The following is a 26,812-nucleotide window of genomic DNA, read 5'->3' as shown; positions in this document are numbered from 1 at the left end:
AATAATATTTTGTATTAATAATCAGAATCTGTAATGTAACTAGTAACTAAAGTTACCAAATATATGTAGTGGAATAAAAAAAGTACAATATTTCCTCTGACATGTAGTTGAGTAGAAGTACAAAGTAGATTAAAAAGGAAATACTCAAGTAAAGTACAACTACCTCAAAATTGTACTTGACTGAATATTCAGTCTGATTCTATGGTTGATCTCCGTCACGTGACCCAAAACAACTTGTTGAAAAGTATAGATTGTACATGTTTTGTTAACCCCCTTTATAATAAAAGACAATGCAGACAAGTGTACACAGATGTGTGTGTGTGTGTGTGTACTCCCATAGGAGTATGTGCATATATTCAATTTGCAGTTGTTTCTATTTCAAAATCAGATATGTGATTAACACTACTAATGCACATTATCCATACATATAGGAAAGTATGGTCTTATAGACACTTACTTTTATAAAAATTAATAATTCCAGTGGTAGAAAGTAACTAGGTAGTACTGTACTGTACATACTGTAGTAAGTTAAATTTTGAGATACTTGTACTTTATTTGAGTAATTCCATTTTATACTACTTTATGATTCTAACATTTATATAAAATCAATAAAACTAGCCCCACCGTTATAAGTTTCAACATTAAAGTGATACTGACAATCAATACATTTAAATATAATAAATGTCAATAATTATAACATAATAATATAACATTCTGAAATGGTCCATTCTCCATAATGGGTGCTTTACCTCTTTGTATTTTAAGCACATTTTTAGTGTTAATACGTTCATACTTTTACTTAAGTAACATTTTTAATGCAGGGTCTTCCCCTGTAACAGCGTATTTCTACTCTTAATAATAACATTAATATTGGCTGAATTCCATTTGGCTGCTTCTGTGTTAAGGTCCTTGTACTGTGCAAGAATAGAACCATCATCTCTGTTATCAGCAGCACGTTTCAAGTCAACCTGTCTACTGTGAAAAAGGTGTGTTGTGCAAACATTTGTCCGCAGTCTTGGAAAAAATGCAACAGTGCAGTGTATTTTTTTTCCATCTGTCTTTTATTACTTTCTGAAATTCAAATTAATAATGATAAAATTCAAAAATAAAATAAATATTAAAATAAATATCATGGTAACTGTAATATCAACATCATAATTCATGCTTTTTTGCAGCTCAAAGTGGACGGTATGCATTTTTCTTTTTTTAGATTTCCTTCTGAAGGCAAATTCATTTTTACACTTGCTCATGACATAATAAGCCACATCACATTTGTTTGTTTTTAACTGCAGCACAAATCATCCTTAAACTGCTAGTGAAAGGCATCATGGAAAAGTTTGAAGGACAGAGGAGATAATACTATTTTTTGATTAGCTGGGTTTTCTTACACCAAAAGCAGTTACAATCTAAATCAGAAACAAAAGTGTTGAAAAATGAAGGGTAAATTCTGTAGTGGACATTACTCTTTTCCCAATCTCTCTTGATTGTGGAAATTCAAAAAGCAGTTGTGGTTGCGTGAGATACAAAGAAAGACACAGCACTTAAGGCATAGTACTCGAGATGTTCTCTGACAGTCCCCGAAACGACACCTGCCCCCTTTTCCCTCCCCAAGCTGCTCTGGCCAGTGGCCTGAACCATCGTACCGTGTGGCTGCATCTGGCAGAGGACTCTCCTCCACCAGGCTGGGACTGGGGGTTTCATCTATAACATGGGCCTTCTCTATGGGGGACTGAGGGGGAACTGAGTCCTGGGTATCACAGCTGCTGGAGAGGATCAAAGCCTTGGACATCTCCAATCTGAAGGCCATGAGAGTCAAAGGTGCAGACGCTGCCCGGCTGTGATCCTGTCTGTATAGGAGCCAGGAGTTGACCAGAGCCAGATCTGTGAGGTACCAGAGCACCGCTTGAGGCCAGCGGGTTGGGGCCGAGGCAGTGAGTGGGATCGAGTAAAGATTCTGCAAATCTCTGTTGAGATGAGCCGACATCTGGGCCTTCTCAAAGTTGTCAATGAGCGAAGCCATGTTCCTTTGGCCATTTCCAGCAGTAGAAAGTATGAAGCCACAGTGTGATCTGCGCAACATCAGCTTCCCGTCTGAGCTTACGAACTCATCTCCGATCTGTCCTCGGGCTCCTCCCACCCTTCCTGCGCCGTGAACGCCGGCAACTAACAGACGTTCTAGCATAGCAGGGGTGGAGAGTTCCTGTTTGCAAAGAAACACCATACTACCTTTGGGGACCATTTTTTCTACAGCGTCTTCTTTGCCAGAAAGACCCAACTTAAGATCCACATGTAAGAGATAACCACCAAATCCAATTAATGTAGTGCAGTAAAGAGACAGTTTCTTATTGTGCATCTTCCCAGTCAAAGGAAGTGGATATTGGTCAACTGCATAATCACCCTCTCGCCTCAGTGACTGGCACCCCGCTTTGAAACGGTCCAATAATGGCCGAGCCCTCCATAGGGGATCAGTCTGTGTTTTACACCTGTTCTGGTCGTTTGGCGCATCCCCTTGCCTCTGCCCCTCATTATGCTGACAGATTTCCTTTTGTCTGCTTGAGGGAGTTCTGCCTTGATGTGCACATTGAAAGTCACTATCTTGTTTTCCTTCCTTAACATTATTGTTGACTGGATCCTTCGCAGGAGAGGCAAGCTTCAACATGCGAGACAGTTCAAGGAAACGGGAAAGTGGCATGGCGTCAGCAATCAGGGGCACCTTAGTCAAGTCCTCCCAGTAGAGCCTCGGGCTGGGAAACTGAAAAATAGCAAGAGACCAAATAAACTTTAAGTGGTCTCCGTTTAACTAACAGAGCCAAGTAAACATAAAAAAAAAACAGAGTACAAACCTTTAAAGTTCCCATTGCAATGTGGATCCCAACAAACTGTGCAACCTCTAAGGCTGTGACAGGTTTGGGCATGTTGGATAGTTTATTTGTGCAATTGGCAATTTCTACCCAGGTATCCCAACCAAAATACTCAGAGAAGTACTCAATGGGCTCTTTGGTCCTGTTCTCCTCTCTTGGTTCTTGGTGCTGACTTGTTGAAGTTGGCAAACTAAGGGAGAAAAAGAAAACCAGGGGCCAGGGCTCAGTGAACAGTCAGTTTATAATAAGATTCATGTTTTACTGTCAAGAAACCAATTATAACGTCATCTGGTCTATAATGAAAAGAAATTCTAGTCCTGCCAAACATTTTCCTTGTCTGTTTTCTTCTTCTTTGTGCATTTGTTTACCAATGGAAGTGTTGTTGATCACGTGGGTCCTCAGCTTTTATACGTTATATCTGAATGAATTAAATTTTAACGTATTAGTGTCACGAGTCAGTTCTGTCAGTACCCTCCTCTCTCCCTTTTTATGTGAGTTTGTCTCCCTCTGTCTGTGTTTCCCTGCATGTGTGCTTTCCTCTTGTTTCTGTCACCTAGGTCCGGTAGGCGTTCCCCCAAGCTGCAGCCTGTTACGCTGATCACCTGGTCTACTACTTATACCCTGAGCTGACAGGCATGCAGCGCCGGACCGTTGTATTCCTTCATTGGTAAAACTATTCCCCCCGGATTGGCATTCCTTTTCTTGTTGTGGTTATCACGCTCCCCGTCATTAAGTATATTCTAATCGTGTTTGTTTTCTGCTTTCTCCGTAGTTTCCCATGTTCCTGTTTCCTAGTCCGTTTCCCTGATCTTCCGTCGTCTCCTCGTTCCTGTTTTTCCCTCGTCTCGTCATTTGTATTACCTGTTTACCCTGTAGTGTTTTGCGTTTTTGTAGTTATATTAAATATTTGTTTGTACTTTTATTCCGGGTCCGTGTCTGCATTGGGTCCACCCTTTTTTGCGTGTTATCTCTGTACCGTTCATGACAATTAGCCTACAAAACTCTGAGTTCTCCCCTAATCGTCTCATTGAAGAATTTTCAAAGTCACAAGTAAGCATCATTTATACATAGCATGACACTATTATTAAATATGAATAAATAATATAATATATTCATGAAATAGTTGACATGTTTTGTGTTTTTAACAGTGCTCTGTGAAGGTTAGAAGACTGAAACAAATGAAGATGCACTGTACTTTTGTGACGCCTCAGCTGGCTGGTTTGTTTGGTTCTTGTAGAAATAGGCCATTATTTCTGCTTCTGAGTCAAGCTGAGGGTCAGACAATTCAAATCCACCCGTGTCCTCTTCATCAGAACTCTGGAGGAGAAAGTCCTGGAGGTCTGGTGGATGCTGCAACTCAGTGTCGGCTGAAAAATCAAGATTACATACAGACCAGTTACCTTAGGTATGTAAATATCAATATTTTTAATAAATAGTTTGAGGATGTTAAACAAGTGGCTTCAAGTACATGTCATCAAACAGAAAAACAAACCTTGTCCATCTGCAAAGTCACTGACCCCCGATTCTGACAATAGTCCTCTCACTCTCATTTCCTGGTAGTCTGGTGCAGAATGGCCCCTTTCATCTGTTAACAGATTCAACAATAAAATCTTCCTACAATCCTTGGTAAAAGGAGAATATCATTGGTAAAAGACAATGACTCACTAAAATGAATATCTGTTGCTTGATGTTCCGTCTGCTGGGCATCACTGGATGCACCTGTTGTTAGAGTCCCACAGTTGGTCTGAGCAGCTGCCAGGAGAACCTCCCTCTCCTCCTCCTTCACCGGGTAGAAGATGCACTGGTTGGAGTTGAAGTCAGGGGTGATGCCACCCCCGTCCTTCGATGTCTCCGCACTCTCCATCACTGAAAGCAAAAAGCCAAAAACATCAATATATAACTAAATAACTAAAAGCTAAATCTGTTACAATACATAAGGGATACTTTGTAAGAGATTTATGTTTTGGCCTTTGACAAATTTAATAAACTAATATTTCAGTCACAATGCTAAACTAAGCTAAGCCAATCATCTCCTGGCGATAGCTCCACGTCTCATGCACAGACATATGAGTGGTATGGTGCTGTTGCTGCCAGCGTCACTGTGTGCATATCGAGTTTTGCCCAGTGATAATGCAGTTGGTTCTACAGGGTTTGGAAGTGGAGGCTTTATTAACTGGTACTGAATTTATTAACTGGATTGTTTTAACTACAGGATCATGGATATACATTGATTTTATTTATTTACTATTTATATACGTGGAATGTAAAAACACCTACAAGGTTGCTCTGCTGCCTCACATTACCTCTGGATCAATGAGGTATTTATGCTTTAAACAGATTGTACTAGCTTTGATGTCGTTTTTACATGTGTGAGGGCTGTGTAGCCTTGCACAGAGAGAAAAAAACAAGATGAGCCGTGTGTCGGCCCACAGGTGTGCACGGCTTCTGTGCTTCATGTAGAAGTTTCAATTGAATATAATTGGCAGGCTCTGATGCGGGCATGCTGCTGCAGCCGTGTTACGGCGTGTCAGGGCGTGTCGCACCCCATGTATTTTGGACGTAGCTCTCAGGAAGAGAGAAAATAATCATATTTAAAATGCACCTACGGTGTAGCCTAATACTTACAAGGACTGGAGGTGTTTTCAATGTTGAACGGCTCCACATTCCATCGGATGTGTCTGCTGCCCTGCGTGGCCTGAGCCTCATTCAGCACAAGGCTGCTCTCCTCCTTTACCAGAACTGTCCTTATGTCACGATGATGCTGTGGCTGCACACTTGCACTCCGTCTGTTTTGACAGGTGGATGCAAGCAGCAGTGGATCGGAGGTATTCTCTTCGACCTTGATCTCCTGGCTCCCAAGGGCTTCATTCTCAGAAATGCGGTCCAAACCCTGGAAGAAAAACAGATGTTTCGAGTTTGCAATGGTTTGAATAAGTGATATGTTGTTAATGTATGGCATTTGTTGGTACAATCGGCATATCACCTGTCTGTGATTGTCCCTCGCTGTCAGCAGGCATGGCTCCTTGTCAGCAGTTGTTCTCTGTCTAGAGGTGAGGAACCTCTCAAGTATGATCTCAGGAGACTGGTCAGCATCCCTGTCATGTTCCTCTCCTCCCAGCACTCTTCTTACATTCATTACCTCCCTGACATTAGTTGTTAGCGACTTCAGCTCAAAGACGACCTGCTCTTCAGGGGTTTCCTCTAATGTAGAGGGCATGGGAGGCAAAGATGCGGAAGGAGCAGTAGCTTCATTGGCTTCAGGACTGGCCTGTGGCTGTGAAATCTTTTTGCCGTTTTCGCCTTCGTCATTCATCTCTGAATCAGAGCTGATGGGACGGTTTTCATAAACTACCTGACATTCATCCTGATCTCTCTCTGATTCTGTTCCTCTGACGGCATCTACAACTGCAACTCTCTTTGGTATCATGTCCCGTTTTAGACGTCCTGTTCCTTTTCTCTTACCCCTTGTGGGATTCCCAGAAACGGCTCCTTTCCCTCCTTCTTTTTTCTTCTGGACTAAAAGCTCTTCCTCCTCTTCTTTGACCTCCACTTGATGTGTGGAGCATGACACAGTTTGCGAAGTTAGACTTTCTCCAGAGTTTTTTTCATTACCATATTGCCCAGGAAGTTTGTCAGTGCTTCCAACTTCAGAATTACCAGTTCCATTTGATTCATTTTTGGAAACAGTGTCTTCATGAGAGATCGGTTCATCTCTCTCACTTTGCTCCCCAACAGTGACTAAATCTACCTCGAGAAGTAAATCCTCCTTAATGTCTTCATCCATGGTATCCCGGACGTCATAGTTTGAGTTCGTACCTTCCTTCTGCTTGTCCTCATCTGATGCCAAAGCCTCTCCGGTCTCAAAACTCTTTGTCTGAGTAGAGGTACTTTCAGATGGGAAGTTTGGCAAGGTCTCACTGGTTTTCATTTTTGATGGGTGAGCTTCTGGAGATGTATGAGATTGATCATCTGCTCCCGTTTTACGTCCAGCCTTGTATTCATAGGCGCTCACTTCGACATCTGAAGGAGGAACAGGCAAAGATGGGGATGGAATCAACGATGGAAAGGATACATTTCGCTCCCTCTCCTCTAATGCCATCTCTGCCATCTCAGGCTCAGTATCCCAGTCTGTAGCAGCATTCATCACCCCAATAACCTTATCATGCTGTTTTGGAAGCTGGTAAATATCCAACCTGGAGACGCCCTCAAAGATGTTCCCGTTGGTATAGGTGAGGCCTGGGCTCTCTACAATATGTGTTGCTTTGTGCTTCTGAAGGGATGAGACTTCGCTAAATCTTTGCCCACAGTCCTTACACTCTAAGGCCCGCTTAGAATTAGAAGTTATCACTCCTTCAGTCTCCACTTTTGAGGAGGCTTTACGTTTCCTGGTGGTCTTGGGCTTGGCGGGCAGCGACTCAGGTGCTTGATGGGAAGCCTGTAGCGAGGACAACAACGAAAGAGCTTTCTGGTTCTTTTTGGGTCTTCCTGCTTTTTTCTTACCTCCAGTGGTGAGATTATTCTTCGACTCTCTAGTTGAATGTTTGAGGTTGTTGTCACTACTCTGTTGGGACATTGTTTGGGCCTCGTGAGGTGAAGCCTCTTGCGTCTGGGCGGATGCCTTTGAAGGATCTAATTTGTAAACTTTCAGTTGAGGCTGTTTATGTCCTTTAAGTAGAAGCAGAGCGTCTTGCGTTACGTGCGGTCCAGTTATGTCTGCTGAATCTGCACTTGTTTTTGTATCGACATTTTCCTCTTTTGCCATTTTTTTCTTTCGTTTCCCATCCATTGTGTTTTTGGAATGATCTTTGCGCAATATTTTTGTTTGTTTTTTCTTTTTAAATACAGGTGAGGCTACAGTTTTGTGCTCAGTTTTATGCTCAGTTATGTGCGCCACAACCTCCCTTGCCACTTCTTTTTGCTTTTTCATTTTATTTTTTCTTGTATTCTCTTTGATCTGTTGCTCTTGTGGGTCCTGGGTTGAGGAAGGTGACTTTATTTCAGTGGTAGATACTAAATGTCCTGCTTTCTTGTCCCTTTTTCCCTTTCTTCCCTTCTGCGGTGAAGGTACCTTTTTCTGTGAGAGTTTTTTTGTTGGCGTTTTAACTTTTATCCCTTCTTTCTGCGTTGGCTGATGCTGCTTTGATGGCTTCTTCTGTTTCTTGTTTTTCTTTTCCTTGCTTTGTGGACCAAATTTAACAACAAGGTGAGACTTTTTTGTTCTTTGCCGTTTGGCTGGTGTGGCATCAATTTTAAAATCATCCTTGTATATGGTACCCAGTTCTTGCATATATCCTTGAAAGATAAACGCCCTGGTTGGTTTTCTTTTCCGCACTTTCACCAGTTCTTGAGCTGACATTACATTTACAGGTAACTCTGACATCTGTGGCACCTGCTTGGGCTCCAAGTGTGATGGAACCTCTTCTTTCTCCACCTGCTCCTGACCCTCCTTGCTATCAACTAGCAATTTCTTAGGTGGTTCTTTTTCAGATGGTTCTTCAGTTTTTTCCTGTTCATCTTGTTGTGCAGCTCCATCCATCACTGGGTGGACCTGATCTAAACATACTGTTTGAATCTGTGAATCAACCTCTTCTTTGAGATTAGTTTCAGATTCACTTGGAGTTTGTGCATATGGTGGAACAAAAGGGCAAGAAGGAAGGAGCTGTTGCTCTGTTTGTAAAGGTGCCAGCTCCAGCTCAGCTGTAGTCATAAGTGGTGGGGCTGACAGGCTAGTTTCCTGCTCCTCTAATACAGTCTGATCTGCAGTCTTTTCCAGGTCAGTGGTTGGTACAAAAGAAGAGGATGGGATTTCATTTTGTGGGACAGTTTGAGATTGTTCCAGCTCCTCAGTTGGTATCAGTTCTAATATGACTGTTTGCTCAAGGTCTTGCTCTACCTCATTCTGACAAACAATTTGATCCATAGGATCAGAATGAACGGCACTTATATCGGGCTGTTCAAGGATCTGATGCATCATCTCTCCCTCTGGTCTCGCTGTATGTTCAGTCTGAACAAATGGTAGCTCAATATGCTCCACTGCTGCTATGTGGGAAGCTAGCTCTGAGAAAGAGGGGTTTTCCAACTGTCCATCTGGCGTAATAGGTTCCAGTATAATAGTTTGCTCCATTGAATCACACGGGTTATTTAAAGGGTCCAATTCAACTATCTCCGATTCTGTCCGTTTTGGTCCTATAAAATCTATCTGTGGTGGATTAAAATTAAAATGCACTGTTTCTGTCAGTTGTGATAGCTGCTGCACTTCCAGTGGTGGGGCATGCGGTGGCACCTGCCCCAATATGACAACTTGGTTCACTTTCTGCACATTTCCCAAAGATTCAATAAGTCTGCAAATCTGCTCTGTGTCAATATTGGCATCAACTTTCTGCAGAGGTCCATTGGGCTCCAACTGTAGTAGTGCTGGTTGGTAAATAGATATTGGAGTTATAATGGGGGTACTTTGTTTCACTTGCTGCCGGGCTGGGAGGGCCTTACTGGCTGCAGCAGGCAACACATTGTGCTTTGTTTTTATGTGATGTAGCCGTGTCTTGGTACTCTTGAAAGTGGCCTTGCATACAGAACAAGGATACTTTATCGTAGAAGCACCTAAAGATAATAAAGGAAGACAGATATGATGCATAATGATATACTTCCTGCTAGCTGACAGATGTAATTTGTTTTCTAGAATTCCATACTTTTTAAAGATGTACTGATATGAAAGTTAAGGGCAGAAATACTACATGACACAGTAATTATACTTGCCATACTTACTACATGCATATGGTATACTTGTTTAAATAACATTAGTTGATTAATTTATATGTAATTATTGTCAGAACATGTCTGCTTTTTGGCATGCAGTGGCAACAAAAAATATTAAAATAATGTTTGGATCAGAAAATAGGACTAAGACTGAGCGTGTACAGCCATGCTTATAGATCTGTGAGGCCGTACTTTGGCGCAGCGGTGCTTTAAACTAAATGCTCGAGTCAGAGGGTTAATCGTGTTTTCCCTCTTAGTTTAGTGTGTTAGCATGCTTATATTTGCTAATTTGCACTAAACATAACAAGTCCAACTGAGGCTGATTGGAATACCATTAGTTTTAAAAGTATTTAGTCATAAACTGAGATATTAAAGACATTAAGATTGACCAGACGATGGCGCTACATGACAAATGAAGGGACTAACAACATGATTACAATTCATCCTGAGCAGGACATGAATGGCTGTACCAAATTTCATGGAACATTTACAGTTGTTGAGATATTTCAGTCTTTACCAAAGTGGTAGACCGAGACAAACTATCATTTCCATCCCCAGAGTCATATTTCTAGCATAGCTACAACGTATGTTAACATTTTAATGTGTGAAAATGATGAGACACCCGTAACCCATTTTTCTTACCATCATCTTTCTTCAGTTGTGCTTTAGCTGTGGCGTCTCCCCCATCTACGTCTGCTCCCTCCTGTGAGTGTGACACTATATGTTTCTGCAGAGCTTTGGACATGGTGAACCTCTTTCCACACTCCTTGCAAACATATGGCCTCTCTCCAGTGTGTGTGCGGCGGTGATACTTCAGCAATGTCATAGTTTTGCAAGGTTTGCCACAGTCAGTGCAGGCATAACCATCCTGGCCAAAATGAATTTTTTTATGAAGGGTGAGCTCTGATGACTTGTTGAAGGCCTGGCCACAGATTGGACACTTGAAGGGTTTCTTCTCTGTGTGGGCTTTCTGGTGGATCATAAGCTCTGTGGAGTTCGTGAATTGGCGGTCACAAACGTAGCAGGCGAAAAGGGCATTCCTCAGTATGCACTGTTCATATTCTGCTGGATGGCTCAACTTCAGGTGACGCTCTTTGCTCTTGTGATCTCTGAAGATTATATGGCACTCGATGCACTGCAGGGAGAGCTGAGACGCTAGAGGGAAACAGGGAAGGAGGGGGATGAAGTTTACATGTGACATATGTCTTTGTTCTGAGAATAGAGGCAACTATTCATAAAAGGTATGCATTGGAATTTGCAGTAGAGACTGACAACCGCCAATACCGGATTTTCGAGGCAGATACCAATCTAAATATATGGGAGTTTAAGAAATATGCTGATGATATATCAGCCGACTGCTTTCATAAATGCATAATGCAAGCATTGAGAATCCTTCAAATGTGTTTATTTTTAGGCTATTTGGACTCAGCAGTGCACTCAGACACTTACCAACACTGCCGTAATAACCTAATGAGTCAGTACATCAGCCCAACCAAAATATTGGGCTAGCGCTAACCTGCAATGTTTTGTTTGGTTGCTCTTGAACACCAGAAACTATTAACTGTACATGTATGACCAAACTTGTTACTGTGCTAGTATGGTTAAACAAAACCAGAAGGTATTTTAAGAGCATTTTATCTTGTAAAGGTGAATTCCATGTTTGTAAGCAGTTAATTACTGACGATATTTTTACAGTAGAGTATTGTGTATGTAACCTAAAACAGTAATCCACATGCCACTGTATTAATAACAATACTGGTAAAACAATCACAATAACATGCTATAACAGTAAATCACAACAATCACAATAGTCCTGTAGAACATGTGCAGTATATATTTACAATGTGGATCACCATATTAAAATGTAATCTAGGATTTGAGAAAAACCTCCCAACTACAAAATATGACTTAAAGTGATGTTATATTGTAATAATCATAGTGGGAAATGTGTAGCCCTGCATTAATAATCAAACACAAAACAAGACTCTCAATCCTAGCCTGGTGCAGAAGGGTAAAACATAGGGCGACACACACACAGGGTAAATTAATACTCACATGTGAGAGGCATAACCAGCGGTTTAGACATGTCCATCTTCAGAGGATCTACCATGGCCTTCTTGGAAGGAACGTATTTCCTACCATCACGTACACCTTTATCCTTTTTCTTTGTATTTTGCTCATCACGCCCAGGATTCGGATTTGTGTCAGGTACTGGGTCTTTGGGGGCACTTGGCGTGGAAGCAGAGTCCGTCTCCATCCCTGCAGTGTTAACTGAGGGCTCTGTCGGTGGCTGAACAGCGAGACTGTTATCCACTGCTTGTGTGACTGCAATACTTGCAGGTGTTTCTTCTGTTTGCACCGCTGTCCCATTCTCCTGTGGCTTGAATGCTGTTTCAGTCCCAGCAGGAGCAACTGGTGTATTCTCCTCTTTTTCTTGTGCATCTGAATCTCTCTGAGCTGGCTGAGCTTCAGTCTTGGCGTCCAGCGGTCTCTCTTCTGTGGTTCCTGTGGTCAGAGGGTCCGGCCCAATGTTTGACAGGGTCAGACTCTGCATGGCTCTTTCTCTCATGTCTTTTCAAATCCACTCGTTCATATGTTTCTATGAAATTAGTTCCAGATAAAACACAGTTAATCACACGGGTAAACCAACACATGCATGGACACTAAATGAAGATGCCAACAGAACGTTTTGAATCGTTTACATGTACTGCATTTCTTTCTTGTGCGTTAAAGCAGTGCACCATACCATTGTTTTCTACAGGGCGACAGCTGGAGGACCAATGAATGGGTTTAAAACATTTGTATTACAATAGAAGACCACGGTGATGGAGAGCAGTCGTTGGAGGCTGGTCCTCAACTCAAATTTAACACTTGTGTGTCGTGTTCTTTAACATGCTGATCATTTTCTTGAACAACACCCTTCATAAAAAAACAAACACAGATACACAAATAGGCCTAATGGTAGCCCAGTTAGCTTAATTTATCTGATTTGCGGTAATAAAAAAATCGTGTTGCAGATGTTAGCATTCCTGACCCGTTACAGCGCTAAAGGTGCTCAGTGTCGACTCACTTTGTTCGCCCCCCCTCTTTACACAGACGCCGTGTAGCTGTGTGAATGCAGGATGTATAGTTCAGGTTACCTAGGCTGCCTCGTCCGCCCAAACATCTCCGCGTCGTTCCGCACAAAGCCAAAACGAAGGAGCTGCAGACACCGTGACGTCACGCCCGACAAGGGCCGCGGGAGTTATGGGAAATGTGGTTTTTCCCCACAGTCAGTCCCCCCCATCCCACTCATCCAGGAGTGGTTTCCACCGTGGTGAAAGACAGCAGAGGCAGCAGTTTATTGATACCAATGTTTAGACTACATTTACATTTATTTATACAAATAAAGCAGGAATTGTTGAAATGTATGGACATTGTCAAACATAAATGCGGGACATGTTTAAGGATAGAAAGGGAGGAGATCATGTGCAAGGTTTATTTATGTTAAAACAATCTCATGTACGGACTAAACAGAAACAAAAAAATCAAACAAAGCCATATTATACACTTCAAAAATACAGGAAAACAATATTTGACCAATAAAGAAAGGAGGAATACAAACTGGAGATTAAAATTAGAAAACGAGGTATTAATCTTGATTGATTCTATGATAGTTATTTTTTTTGTTCAGAATTTGATAGAATATTCAAGATTCAAGATTCAAGAAGCTTTATTTACCCCGAGGGAAATTATTGTGCAACAGTTTCAACACAAAGGTGGGAACGGATAAGAGTAACAAGCATAAAACATAAATCAAATAAAATAAGCTAACATAAAATAAATCAAACAATTAACTAAGCGTGACAGAGTGCAAAAGACATTATGGTTGAGCGTAGGTATATACAATATACAACAATATGCAGCGTGTAGTTTAGCAGCATACTGAAATACAATAAGTACAAACTAAAACTAAATAAGTGGTAAGGAGCGATAAGTGAAAACACTGTTATAAATGTAGCAGCATTTCCTACAGAACTAAGTGATTGTATGGCACAGTGAAGTGTAGCAGCAGTAAGTTACAGTACCACAAAATAAAGTGATGTAGTGGTGATATAAAGTGACAGTGGAGTGTAGCAGCCTTTCTCACCGGAGTAAGTTACAGTCAGTCACAGTAAAGTACAGTGAAGTGTAGCAGCCTTTCTTACTGGAGTAAGTTACAGTCAGTGACTATAGTGGCTATACCACTGCTGTACTAGCATGTTTTTAAGTAACCAAGGCACTTCATCAAAAGCGTTATTTTGTGACAAAAATGGTAACCACCGTGTCAGAAAAGAAGATTTCAACAATGTTTTCTTAGGGCTATATGATTCAAAAATGAACAGGAAGTGTAGAGGACACAGCTTTGAATGACTTCAGCACATCTGCACCCACAGGACATCACTAGTTTCTCACACTGCTCTGGTTTGATCTTGGTCCATTCTTCTTCAGTCTCTTCCACGGTTCAGTAACTGTAGTGGGTTTCATAGACGTTACTTTGTAGCCAAGGATTTTCCAAAGGTTCTCTATGGGGTTTAGATCTGGACAGAAGAAAAAGAATGGGTCAACATCCTATACAATGTAACATAATCTATAATTTGATTATTACCAGAGTGTATTGGACGCCCTCTAGACCCTGTGTGCTGGAGGTGCCCTGACAACGGCACATTAACTCATGTCTTATGGTACTGCTCCAAGGTTAGGGACCGTATTCAGAAAATTGTTGGTCAGGAAGGTTTCTTTAACATTAGCTTCTTCCTGTTGGGAGATCAGTCCACCCTGAATTTCCTCTATTTATAGGCTACTGAATGGGTTCAGACTGCTATCATGTTGGGGTGGAGACTGTTCAACAATGAAAGTCAGCTCACACGCCATTAGTCACGGATCGGCATAATCTGCTTGCTAGGGTCGCAACCTATAAACAGGTATACTTGTCTTTGCTGGGCAGGACAGAACTATTTTTTTTAATAGAAAATACTTCTTTACCATTTTCAATGACCATCTGCTGTTTTTGGTTCTATGACTACAACACAACTGAATAAGGCTGTATAAAGCATGCACTACTATATACTGTATCCTGAAACAAGTGAAACAGCCAGTTGGTGGTTTTATTGCAGCATGTAATGTAGGATCTACTTTAAAAAGGATGCACCCACTGTAAAATCCCATTACTGCAGTCCCTGAAAACTAATAAAAAAGCCCATTACCACACTATGCCGCACCTTTAATGCTACAATTGTTCATATCATTTTTTGAATTGACATTTACATATTTAATGAGAGACTATTCCTTAATGGAGTTGTGCCTTATTCAGTAATATCTATTGTAATGCTTGTATTTTAAACATTTGTGGAACTGTTCTGTGATGTTTCTTACACATGTGTGTAGTATTACTATCCCATCCATGACATATACTGTATATACACACTATTGTATAAACTACACCAAAATTGGAAACTGCTGAGCATTGCAAGCTGTTCTTCCATGCACAAGCTCATGATAAGATTCATAATTAATGAGATTGAGTGGAAGAGTCTTGAGCTCTATTAGCGCTCACTGTATTAATAACTCAGCCATTACTCACAGTACAAACGCCTTTAAGACTTCAAACTGCTGATTTGGGTCAAACTGATCAACCTCATATATGCTTACAGTAATGATTTCTATCCGCTATGAAATACACAAGTCGTGCAATCTTACTGTTGCTGTCATTGATTATGACCACTTCCAAATATCCCAACTCTGATACATCTTAAACATGCTTCAGCTCCTTATATCAACCTGTATTACATGCAAAGTGATGGATACGGCTTTCCGGAATAACTGTAAAACAATATATTTATAAAAAAAACTTTAAAACAGTACTTTCAATAAGCTGCCATATGTAATGTTGGCAAAACCACAACTCAAATCTTTCTCTTCAGTTGTTTTCACAGTAATGGTGATAACAGTTCAGTCAGAATAGTGTAATCTCTGCACAAACTGCATTGTGTAAAAACATTTGTCACAAAGATATACACTAAAATATTTTGAATGCATTCAATTTTATTTGGTTTTAAAAGGTAGAGGGAGGTTGCTTTAGTCAGGTTCACGTTGTCCCTTTAAATTCTCAGTTTATATATAAAACAATATATATTTAAACCCCATAGTATAATATATATACATTATTAGTCATCAATCTCCCCAGGGGTATCATATGTAGCGTACTAGTGGGTAAAAGATCAAGTTTTAAAAATTCTAAGCACACTAGATATGAAGAATTGTTTTTACAAATCAAACAATAATTGTTAACCCTTTGTTTCTTGGCTCTAACCATGCATCATTAATAATAAGAAATGAATGCTTCAGTGAGCCTTTAATCCTCATTATCATCCTGTGGGATCGGCAGCTCCCCAGTAGCATGTTTTATATAATGCAAATGTAGCTTAGCCACTTCATCAAAGCCCATACTACACTCAATACACTCCCATTCCCAATACTTCTGCTGTGACCCGCTCTCGTCCAGCTCCTGTCCCATTTGTGGGTGTACAGTTTCTGATTTCGACTCAAGTGGATCAGATCCAGCTGGTTTTGAAAGCTTGAAAGGATGCAATGATGTTCCACAATCCGACTCGGCATCCTCACACAGCTTGTGAGTTTCCCTTTTTTCCACACATTCTCCCTTTCCTGCCAACTCTCCCGTGTTTGTGTCCATTTCTGGCATCTCTTTAACACCAGCGAGAATAAGTCTCTTCTTTCTCATCATTCGCTTCTTTGCAATAATGGCAGAATTCTCAAACCCCAGAGGCTTCCCGCTGGACCCGACGCAATCTCCGAGATGCCTTCTTCGGTGTTCATATAGATTTCCAGGATGGGCAAAGCACTTCCCACACAATTTGCACTGATATGGTTTTGCTCCAGTGTGGGTGTTGTAGTGGTTCCTGAGGAGTTCTGCCACGTGGAAGCTCTTGTGGCAAATAGTGCATGTGTGTTTCCTCGCACGGTGAGTCTGCAGGTGTTTATCTAGTGATGCTTCATCTTTATATCCTTTGGTACAACTTGAACACCAATACGGTTTATGTTTATGGAGATCCTCATGAGCCAGCCATGCCTTCACAGAACTGAAGTCTTTGTTACACTGATCGCATCTGGCAGGTTCTGATTCCGGTTTCCTGTGAACTCTGAGGTGGCCGAGAAGCCGCGCTCGCCTGATAAATGACATACCGCACTCTGGACACTGATATTGATTCAAATTCTGGACACTTGCATTTGTTGTTGTAGATGGCTGGATTTCATGCTGCCGTTGGTGTTTTGTGAATGAAACCAGGTAAGTATAGGCCTTTCCACAGATAGAGCAAGCATAACCTTTCCCAGCCTGCCAGAGGTCAGAGGGTTGTGTTGGCAATGAAGAGCTCACGTCAGACCAATCTGCGTCACCAATCGTGTCTTCACCTTTGTTTTCTCCATCGTCTTCTCTCCCAGAATCCACTTCTGCTGCAGGATTCAAGTTCTCTCCCGTCTTGGCTTCCTCCTCCTCCTCTTCTTTTTCTTCCTCCTCCTCCTCTTCCAGGGCATGCTGGTGCAGGTGAGTTTTGAAGACATTCCAGTTCGTAAACTTCAGTCCACAATCCTTACATGCAATGCGGCACGGTTTATCTAGAAAAGAACAAAAGGGATCGTATAAGTAAAGCATTGTCTGTTAATGTCATCAAGTTATTAGGACTATATACTGTAGCCTAATAAAACTAGCAGAGATATTCTGATTTGATGAACTAATTTTTCTACGATGTTCTAGCTGAAATTTGGTAGCCTGGTAACAGGTAGAAAGAGGGTCACTACTGGTAAAGTTACCGTAAGTTTAATTGCAGCAAGTAAAACTTACAAGACCGTTGTGGCTCTTCTCTTCGTTCACAGGTGGGGGGCAATAACATGTCAAGAGTTTGAATCAGGTGTTAGCTCGCTCATATAATAATAACAAGAAACATGCACATTCACTAAACTGCGGTTGAATGAAAAACACAACCCAGTAATTCTCGCAAAAATTGATCAGTTTATTTTTTTCACTTTTTCTTTGTTTCAGAAACAGAGAGTTAAACAAGTAGTCAAAAGTTATACTGGTCATCTATGGAAAAAAAAATTTCTAAATCAATATAACAAAGTAACATTTCTTCTACAATACAAATATTTTTTCCACTACTTAAGCGGTACAGTCAACTATCCTACATATACACGTTTTTATTAGTGTATAAAATAGCATTTCCACAAGATAAAAATATAACACTGAAAAGGAAAGCACATGGAAGCTTAAACATCAAGTAATGCAAAATGTTTTGTATGTATTGTTGAATTAGTTTTATGGTAGTAAACGGCTGTAATGTTCAACATCAGGATTATTTTTTACCAAATCCTATAGACCATGCACAATGTTGGATTTCGTATATTTTTCTTCTCTGCCAAACCTCAGGTATTCAGAAAGACACAAGTAAAATTTGTATATATACTGTATATTAGCAGAATTATTTTAATGTCTTCAAACTCGGATAGAAGTAGCATACGTTGCACTTTTCATTTTTCAGATGATTTTTTAAATGCAGACAAACGTGTACATACATTTTTTTAAATACATCTAGATATGAACCACCAAACTTCAACCAGTACAGTAATTCCCAAAGAGATTAACAAGGTTCACCTCACGACAGGTCAGTCAATTCATAAAAAGAAACAAATCCAATGGCGACTCAAGATTATCACTGGACATCTAAACATAAAATTATTAAAGAGGTTATTTTAAAACATTTGTACATATACTAATCCAGTGTAAAGGAAAGCCTGAGAATAGGGAAACAACCTAAGAAACACTTTTTTAATTATAAAGAATCTCAAATAATATAAACCAATAGGGAAAGTATGTTTCTACATGGGCTAAACAAAATATCTAACAAGGAATTCTGTAGCTTAACATTTTTAAGTAGTTTGACCACCTCCACAAAAAGAAACCCACAACCTACAGTGTCTTCACTATCGTCTTTTTCATGTTGTATAGTCTAATTCACTCCACTGGCATGTTCAATATAGTGCTGGTGCAAATCGGTTTCTTGACAAAAAGTAATTCCACATTCAAGGCAAGTAAGGCCATTGGTATCTCCTGAGGAGACAGCAGCGGGGGCATCACTCTGCCTTTTGTAATCACCAATACATTCCTGGTGATGATCAATGAGGTCCTGTATTTCGCTGAAGGTCCTGGGGCAAATAGAGCAATGATACGAGTCATTGTTACAGTGCTGAGTTTCATGTTTTTGTAATGCAGTTGGTGAAAGAAAGGCTTTGCCACAGTGTTGGCACTTATGGCTACTTTGTGACTGGCTGTCTGGGTTAAGTGTTGAGGGTGGAAAGGGTGTCCCTCTGGTGTCAGCAGAGATGTTGGGCTTTGAAGGCTTTGAGGTCATAGCAGCACTGAGCCTAAAGCGAACCTCGTTGGGGAGACGGCATCGGACGTCATCGTGCCAGGCGAGGTGTTGCTGAAGCTGGTTCTCGGTCCAAAAGCCGTGGCAGCACAGGGCACAACAATAAGGCCGGCTCTTTGCCTTGGTCTTATGGGCCGCCAATTGTTCCTCTGTTTGGAAGGCTTTCCCACACTTATCACACTTGAAGAGGCATTTGGCTGTATATTCCGATAGACGGCTTAGAGGTGGGGAAACCTCCGCCGCGGTTTCGGGAGTTTGGATCTCCTGTTTAGACTCTTGCTTTATCTCCAGACACACTTTCTTGTGGTCAAGGAGGGTGTCTGGACAACTGCACTGCTTCCCACAGTCAAGGCACGAGGCACACGTCACAAGTGGGGGGTCTGATCGGATTTTCTTCTTTTCTTTGCCAACGGGGCTATTTTTCAGTGTCGCTGGAGTGTTGTCTTCCGTCTGTTTGACTTTGCTGCTTGAGGCGATGGATTCTGTTTTTCTCGTCAAAAGAATCTTATGGGCCTGCCATTTGTGGGCGCGCAGGCCTCTGGCTTTAGTAAAGGTCATAGAGCAGAGGGGACACTGGTGAGTTTTTGGCTTCAGTGTTGATGACATGGACTCGCTCCCGTTTAAGTTGACAATTTGTTCTTGGACAGGATCAACCGAGACGAGCTTGTCTCCTTGACAATCTTCAGCTTCTAGAGGGTTACTGTGCTCATTTTTACAGTGGGCATCTAGAAGTGACTCTTGCACAAATGTTTTGTCACATTCTGGACATGAAAACTTTGATTTTTCCAGTGTGCTGTTGCTCTCAACATTTTTGTTTGAATCAGACTCTGGCTCAGTTTTGGTTTGACACCGAGGATTAAACATCTGGTGGCGCTTGAGAACGCGACGGTTAAAAAACTGTTTGCTGCATTTGTGGCACTGAAAAGGTCCGTCCTCTGTCTTGTGGCTAACAGATTTAGAATCATCATCTTTTAGCAAGGATCGTGAAAATTTCTTTTCTTTGTGCCATCTTTTATGGGAGCCGAGAGCCGAATTGGAGATGAATCGCCTCCCACATTCTGAGCAGTGAAAAAGTCCTTTACTTGGCTCTTCCTGTTTAGGTTTTTTAAACGTTACAGACACAGCCAGTTTTGCTTTTGCTACAGATTTGTTGTCTTCAGCATGAACTCTTTTATGAAAATTCAATGCTCCAATCTCTGAGAAGCTTCTGTCACACTTTCTGCATTCAAATTTCAAATTTGTTGGGCTTGGGTTTTCTTCATCCGTTTGAATTTCCATCTTTAGCTCCTCACTGTCCATTTCGTTCTTTACTTTAGTATACGTTATTTGCTCACAACTTTCCTGTGTGACATCCATTTTTTCCTTGTGCAATGTTGGAGTGTCGTAGTTTTCTGAGGGTTCAGTCTTACAATCAACTACTTGATTGTCTCTTTTAATACAAAGTTTTTTATGCGCCCTCAAAGAGGCCTTTTTGTTGAAATATGCGAGGCATGTTGCACACTGCAGATCCTCCAGCGCGACAGTGGATTTGGGCAATGTTGGGGAGTGCCCAGTCTCGTACCCATGGCTTTTCATGTGAAACTGAAGCGCTTTGGCACGCGAAAACAACTTCCCGCAGTCAGGACAGCTGTATGTATTCTTTTTCAACTGCTCAACCTGATGCTGAAAAGATTTGATGGGCGGTGGGAGTAACTGGTCATTATGCACAACTTGGTGTCTCAGGAGGCTGGAGAAAAGACGGAACGACCTGTTGCAGAGTTCACATTTGTGATTTCCATTTTCATGTTTTCGCATGTGCAATGCCATAATGCGCTTCTGACGGAACTTCCTACCACACACTGGACATGCGACCTTGGAGCGTTTGTGTCCGTTTACAGAGTGCAAAGATCCTGTGACACCTTTTCTCAGCCTCAAATCTGTACACTGAGTCTGACTTTGCTTATGGTGGGAGTAAGCTCCTAGAGACCAAAAACCCTTCCCGCACTGTTCACAATGATAAATCTTTGGGCCTAGAAGGGTTTTCTTTGGATTGTATTCTTTTTTAGAGACTGAAATATTCTCCTTTTTTTGTGTGGAGCAGTCTTTCATATGGTTGAACAGACTAGCTGCATGCAAATAAGACATCATGCAATCTGGGCATTGAAATTGTTTTCTTTGGGGATGATGTACCTGATGAGAGTCTAAAGCAGACATACTGGAGAAACTTTTACCACGCTCACCGCATGGTAGAGTTCTCTTCTCTAATCCGTCTGCCTCATCATCATCATCACTTGTGTTTTGATTCTCGTGTTGCTGAATGTGACAGCAGTGTGCTGCATAGCTACTGGCTTCGTTGCCACATATGTCACATGAGTGAACTGCCGCTGACTGACCTTGAGTCTGTTGTCTTCTCTTACGGATGCCATGCCACATTCTGTGAACGCGCAGTGATGATGCACTAGAAAACCAACGGTAACACTCTGGACAATCAAATCTTTCCCCTGCCGTTTGATTCTCTGATTCCCTCTCTATCAGTGCATAATGCTCGTCAGTTTGCTCCAAGTCAATTTCCACAATTTTCAAATCCATCTCTGGTTTTGAAACACGGCAACTGAGCGAAACTCCACCATCACCGTCATCTCTTACTTCCTGATCTGATTCACACAGCAACTCGAGATCGGGATTCGGGTCTTGAACGGGCTCGTCCTCAGATTCACTTGCACTGATTACCTGTACAATAAAGTCCCCAGGCTCATAACTCTCCATGTCTTCATCAGTATCATTTACATGCAAGTCTTCTTCAGCCATATTGGTAGGAAGCAGATTCTCTGATTCCACTTCTTCCTGCTCAGTCTCTTTTCTTTCGCTTTCCAAAGTTTTCTGTTGAGGTAGCAAAGAGGTATGCATCTGAGACGCCTTCTCTGTTTCTCTGAAGACATCTGTGTGATGAAGCTGATGGGAGTGCAGTGCTGAAGCCCTTGAAAACTTAAGCCCACAATCTTTACATTCAAATGCCTTCTTCTGTAGCTGACACACTTGATGAAGAAAGGACTTTGCTGGGGTCTCATCACTGTGCGCCATGCGCTGATGCCTGTAGTAGAACGTTAGAGTCATAAATACTTTGCCACATTCCTCACATGGAAACCTTTTTGCAGAGTCATTTGAGTGATTAGCATGCCATCGCTGATGGTTGAAGAGGGCAATATGGCTATTGAAAGCCTTTTTACACTCACTACAGTAAAATTCACTGCAGCTTTTCTTTGGTTTTTCCTTCATTTCTTCTGGAGAGCATTGACTGTTGCGGCTAAATCGTTGATGTGTTTTAAGGCGCATCAGAGCACTAAAAGCTTTACCACATGAACACGTAAAAGATTTTTCAGGAGTATCATCCGTCTGGTTTTCACTGGGCTTGGCTTCAACGGTGTGAAATGCATCTCCTGAACTCCTGTTTCGTGACTTTACTAACTTTTCCTCATGACAACGACGGTGCGCATCGAGAGCTGAAGCGCGAGAATAATTGCGCCCGCAAGACTCGCACTGAAACGACTTCTTTTTCAAATGTTCAAGGTCGTGAAAAACTGATTTGGAGGCTTGTCTGTGTGAGCGTTGATGGTTGAGAAAGTGTCCCAACACACCGTAACATTTCCCACAGTCTGGACATTCATAGGTGTGTTGCTTTGATATCCCAGAATTGCCTTGAATACGAGACTTTTTTTGAGAGTTTTGACCATGGCTTTTCTCCATATGCGAGTGAAATTCCCTTGGTTCATCAAATGATAGTGAACAAAGGGAACAGACATTGGCTGTTTCATTGTCCTTTTCTGCATCATGTAAACCATGCAACTGCTCATCTAAATACACGCATTCTTGTGGGTGCTGATGGCGATGCTCCAAGTATGCTGCCTCTTCTCTGAAGGCTTCTCCACAATCCCGACAGCAGAAAACCCCTAAAAATAGAAAGGGGAAAATAGGAGGTCAAGCCACTCCCTTTTCCAGAGAAAGAAAGACCGAAAGAAAAAACAAAACACAAATCACAAAAAACAAAAAACAGGTGCAAATTGTATCTTTATTTGATAGGGGATTAGGAATTTACAGTGTTATCACAAAGAGATTTTTCAAATAAATTTGGTTCTGGAAATATAACGTTACCCATAAAATTACTTAGTTTTAGTACAGGTGGGGTAATATATTTAGTGCTTCAGCCATATGAACTCTGTGAAGGTCAGTCATTTGGTTATTTGATGGGTTTGCTGCAGAACATGTTGCCTTTTTAAATAGGAGATTGTTAACAGATTTCACCAGAGGGTTGTTAAAAGAAAAACATTTTTTTAATTCACTGCAAATCTAATGTTACTTTCACAATTAAATATATTGGCATACATCAGCCCAAGGGTAAATAATTAGTTAAAAAAATTAACAATTATATAAAAATTTACTCAATTTTAAACCATTAAATCAAAGAATTAAAAGCACTTTTAATAATCAAAGCTGGAGTTGCACTGAACTGTAGAGCTTGATGAATGAAACATAGATTTATGCTCATTAAAGCTGCTTCACTGGCAGAAGAAAGAAAGATTGATTTTTTCCATCAGGGATCACACCAACAAGTAGGAGAGGACGCAACAACAGTCAATTTCTTTCTTTTAAAGATCACTTTTGGGAACTTTTATAGTTGATAGAGAAAGGAATCGACCAGGGACTCACTGCTCAGGGCATTTACGCCCAGGTGGTATAAACCCTATCCCCTTGGCTATCAGATCGTCCTGACCCTGAAGATATTTCTGACATACAGAGATACCACTGCCTTCCAGCGACACTTGACAGAAAGTAGACAATATGCTTGGAGTGGAAGCAGTTAAAGTAGTTTGAAAATTGTTGACCATAGCCTGGCAACAAAAATAGATGCTAAGAAACTCCTAGTTTTTTTAAAAATTAATTTCTAAATCGTGTGGTTTGTGCATGCACACTATTCCAAATGAGAGTAAGTAAGAAGTAAGGTTAACACAACCCCATTTGAAGGGATTATGTACAATCAAAAGCCTTTCGGACCCCTGCGTAACCTCAACAAAACACAATATGATGGTATTTAGGTAATGTTGGCCTGTCAGGAGTTAAACAACCATGTCAAGTTCTTACACATATGCTGTAGTTTCCATTGACACTGTCACTGGGTATGGAGTTTGTTCAAAACCCATTAGCACCCTCCATTACCATTCAAAATGTGATGTAAAAGGGGAGGTTGCAGTCTTATGATGTATTGTATGTTCATTTTGCATGCACAAGAAGTGCCTGAATACAGTATTGGTGTTGCACACGGATACTAGAAAGGTACCGCGGTACCCAGCAGTTAAAAACAATACTATTTTTAAGTTTTATTAGTATCAGTACGTTATGAACTTTGTGCGAAAGAAAGACGACGTGTCTGTGTGCAGCTGCTCTCTGCTTCATCGCTGCCTACAGCCAGAGTGGCCATTGTTTTGTGCTGAAAGCCACAGAGCCAGACAGACGTGGCTGACAGTGGTGCTCCTGCCGACCGTCCTAGGCTTGTTTATAAGCAGACGCACATAGCAAAAAAGGTAGAAGACGGTATCGAAAAACCAATCTGTAACGATGCTTTAAATCGACACAAACCAAGGGAGTCAACACGTCCAACTTGGCAGAACAACTAGCTGACAGACATGCAGACTTGTTTAAAGCGTTATGAGAGCTGCAGGTAAGCGATATATGACATAAATGTCTCTGATATGTAGAGCTCTATATATAGCTCTGATTAGAGCACACACCTCCACCAGGTCCGGGTCCTTTGTGTTGCACTTTCCCCTTTTTGGGACAAATTTATTTTATGAACTGAACATGTTAAGTAGCTATAAAGCTTAGCAGCTTTTTATCCAATTGTATTTATTATTATTGGTTAATACTGACGAAACAAATACCTCAATGTGGAATGCTTTGTGGCTGATAAAATACTTATATCTGCAGGTCAGTTTTTAATTTTCATAATTTCTCAGCTTGGCCTGGCCAAATACAAATACTGTTCAATATGCCACTACACTAGACCACTAAAGTAATAGCATTAAAAAATAAATAAATTAAAAAATACTTCTTGTTATGCATTTTGTATATTATGCTTAACGAAACCTGATTCATACTGCCAACATATTCCAACTCATTAGTCTATGGCGAAAGGCGCCGCTTGCCAGTAAGCAAGGCAGGCAACTGCTTTGGGCCCTGAGGGATGACTGACAATCTTTTAAATACAGCAGTGACAATGCACAGAGTTTGCAAACACAGTAAGAGACCTGACCTCCTTCAGGGGGCTGCACCTGACTGCACCTAAGTTGCATCGTTCTGGTTCTGTTTTTGATTGTTCTTTTTATTAATATGTTTGAATGTTTATATTCATATTTTGAAAATAACCAGAATTTAACTAAAAGTGTGCCCTTTTGAATAAAAAGTTTTGCCCAGGGCCCCAACATACTCTAGAATCGTCTGTCAATAACAGCTCTGAGCATCCATGAACATGGAATAGCCAAAGGGCCTGGCCTGGATATGCAACAATGCAACTTTAGTTGTTAACGTTATGCATTTCCCGCAAAAATAACGTTTTTTTGCAAAGTGTGACATGTCCATTGTCGTGCGCTGAAGTTGGCGCAGGAGGTCACCACGCCTCGATATACTGGTGTATTGTTATCCATAACAACGTTAACGTTTAGCCATGTGATCGCTACTGGATACTTACTATTAGGGCTGTCCTCAGTCGACGGACCGCTGTTTACAGATGTCGTGTCTCCATTGCGGTGAGGTTCGGCTCCGTCCTCTCTGATCACCGCAGCAGCAACAGCTTCGTCCATCTTGGCGTGTCTCTGTGTGGCGCTAGCTCACTCACGCTAGTGCTCGTTAGCTTCACAGCGCCACAGTTGTTTTAAATTAGTTTTTTCTGATGCGCAGTCACTCTGCGCAGAGTCCGAGTGAGAAGGAAAAACACCGAGTATACTGTATTAGTACGTAATTACATAATTAGGCTGCCTTTCTAATGTTTTTAGCAGTGCCACTGATGATGACCAGCACAGCTAACGCTAGCTGCACGCACACCTGCGCGGTGTGGCTGTCTGCGCATCACTCAGCGGAAGTGGACTCTTCTTCTTCTGTTTTCTTCGATGCAAGACGGCGACTTGCACTCATTTAAAGTCTGAATATAAACTATTTGATTTGTTACAGTGTTGCTAGGATTTAGCAGACTGAGCAGATTATAAACGGACAAAGTTAAAATCCACTTACTTCTACACACAGTAAACTATTTTAGTCAAATTATTAATAATATAAATTGACAAATTATATTACAAATGTTATCGATTTTTTTCTGAGGGGTTTTCCTTCAGACGGTCCTTATAGGCACCTCGGTTGTTATGGAAATACAATACAGAAAGTAAATGAATATCTGTGATAATTTGTTTCTAACTATTAATTTGTGAAATACACTGAAATAACATACATTGACTGGTATATTAGCCTTATAATGTACTGTGATGAATAATACATAGGAAAGGTTATGGGAATTTCAGGAAAAATGCTGTTTATCACTATTTACGTTCATCAATCTTGATGTAGGTTAATGTTTTTTTTTAGCTATTTATTTATATTTAAGTTATGCCTACATTTCATTCTTTTTTGTTATTTGTTTCATATTGCATATCCTGAAACTCAATAAAAATGTAACCACAAACAATACATCTTGATACATATTCTCTGTACTTA

The 26,812-nt window shown here is 41.0% G+C and overlaps 2 protein-coding genes across 4 annotated transcripts; both read right to left on the bottom strand.

Moving 5' to 3' along the window:
- Window positions 1–1,177: 1,177 nt before the first annotated feature.
- Window positions 1,178–12,790, bottom strand: znf576.1 (zinc finger protein 576, tandem duplicate 1). 2 transcript variants are annotated; one of them, XM_083918157.1, is made up of 10 exons: window positions 12,688–12,790; window positions 11,673–12,216; window positions 10,260–10,772; window positions 5,845–9,461; window positions 5,487–5,751; window positions 4,527–4,727; window positions 4,354–4,446; window positions 4,057–4,228; window positions 2,844–3,051; window positions 1,178–2,752 (listed from the first exon to the last, which is right to left on the bottom strand). In XM_083918157.1, the coding sequence occupies exons 2-10, from the start codon at window positions 12,184–12,186 to the stop codon at window positions 1,460–1,462; spliced, it is 6,876 nt and encodes a 2,291-aa protein (XP_083774283.1). In that variant the 5' UTR covers window positions 12,187–12,216; window positions 12,688–12,790; the 3' UTR covers window positions 1,178–1,459. The 2 variants fall into 2 exon arrangements, with proteins under 2 accessions (XP_083774283.1, XP_083774284.1); XM_083918158.1 differs by having other exon boundaries at window positions 12,758–12,787.
- Window positions 12,791–15,645: 2,855 nt separating this feature from the next.
- LOC310950219 (uncharacterized protein) lies at window positions 15,646–26,102 on the bottom strand. 2 transcript variants are annotated; one of them, XM_083917906.1, is made up of 2 exons: window positions 25,797–26,102; window positions 15,646–17,270 (listed from the first exon to the last, which is right to left on the bottom strand). In XM_083917906.1, the coding sequence occupies exons 1-2, from the start codon at window positions 25,906–25,908 to the stop codon at window positions 15,991–15,993; spliced, it is 1,392 nt and encodes a 463-aa protein (XP_083774032.1). In that variant the 5' UTR covers window positions 25,909–26,102; the 3' UTR covers window positions 15,646–15,990. The 2 variants fall into 2 exon arrangements, with proteins under 2 accessions (XP_083774032.1, XP_083774031.1); XM_083917905.1 differs by lacking the exon at window positions 15,646–17,270 and adding an exon at window positions 17,822–23,004.
- Window positions 26,103–26,812: the final 710 nt, after the last annotated feature.

This window comes from Echiichthys vipera (genome assembly GCF_963691815.1).
Source record: "Echiichthys vipera genome assembly, chromosome: 8".
Lineage (NCBI taxonomy): Eukaryota > Metazoa > Chordata > Actinopteri > Perciformes > Trachinidae > Echiichthys > Echiichthys vipera.
This window is presented reverse-complemented; position numbering and strand designations above follow the sequence as displayed.

Coding starts and splice junctions, on each gene's coding strand:
- znf576.1 (XM_083918157.1), bottom strand. CDS start 12,186: ATGAGAGAAAGAGCCATGCAGAGTCTGACCCTGTCAAACATTGGGCCG. Junction 9,462..10,259: donor ACAACTGAAGAAAGATGATG/GTAAGAAAAATG, acceptor TATTATCTTTAG/GTGCTTCTACGATAAAGTAT. Junction 5,752..5,844: donor CGAGGGACAATCACAGACAG/GTGATATGCCGA, acceptor TTTTTCTTCCAG/GGTTTGGACCGCATTTCTGA.
- LOC310950219 (XM_083917905.1), bottom strand. CDS start 25,908: ATGGACGAAGCTGTTGCTGCTGCGGTGATCAGAGAGGACGGAGCCGAA. Junction 23,005..25,796: donor GACTGAGGACAGCCCTAATA/GTAAGTATCCAG, acceptor TTCTATTTTTAG/GGGTTTTCTGCTGTCGGGAT.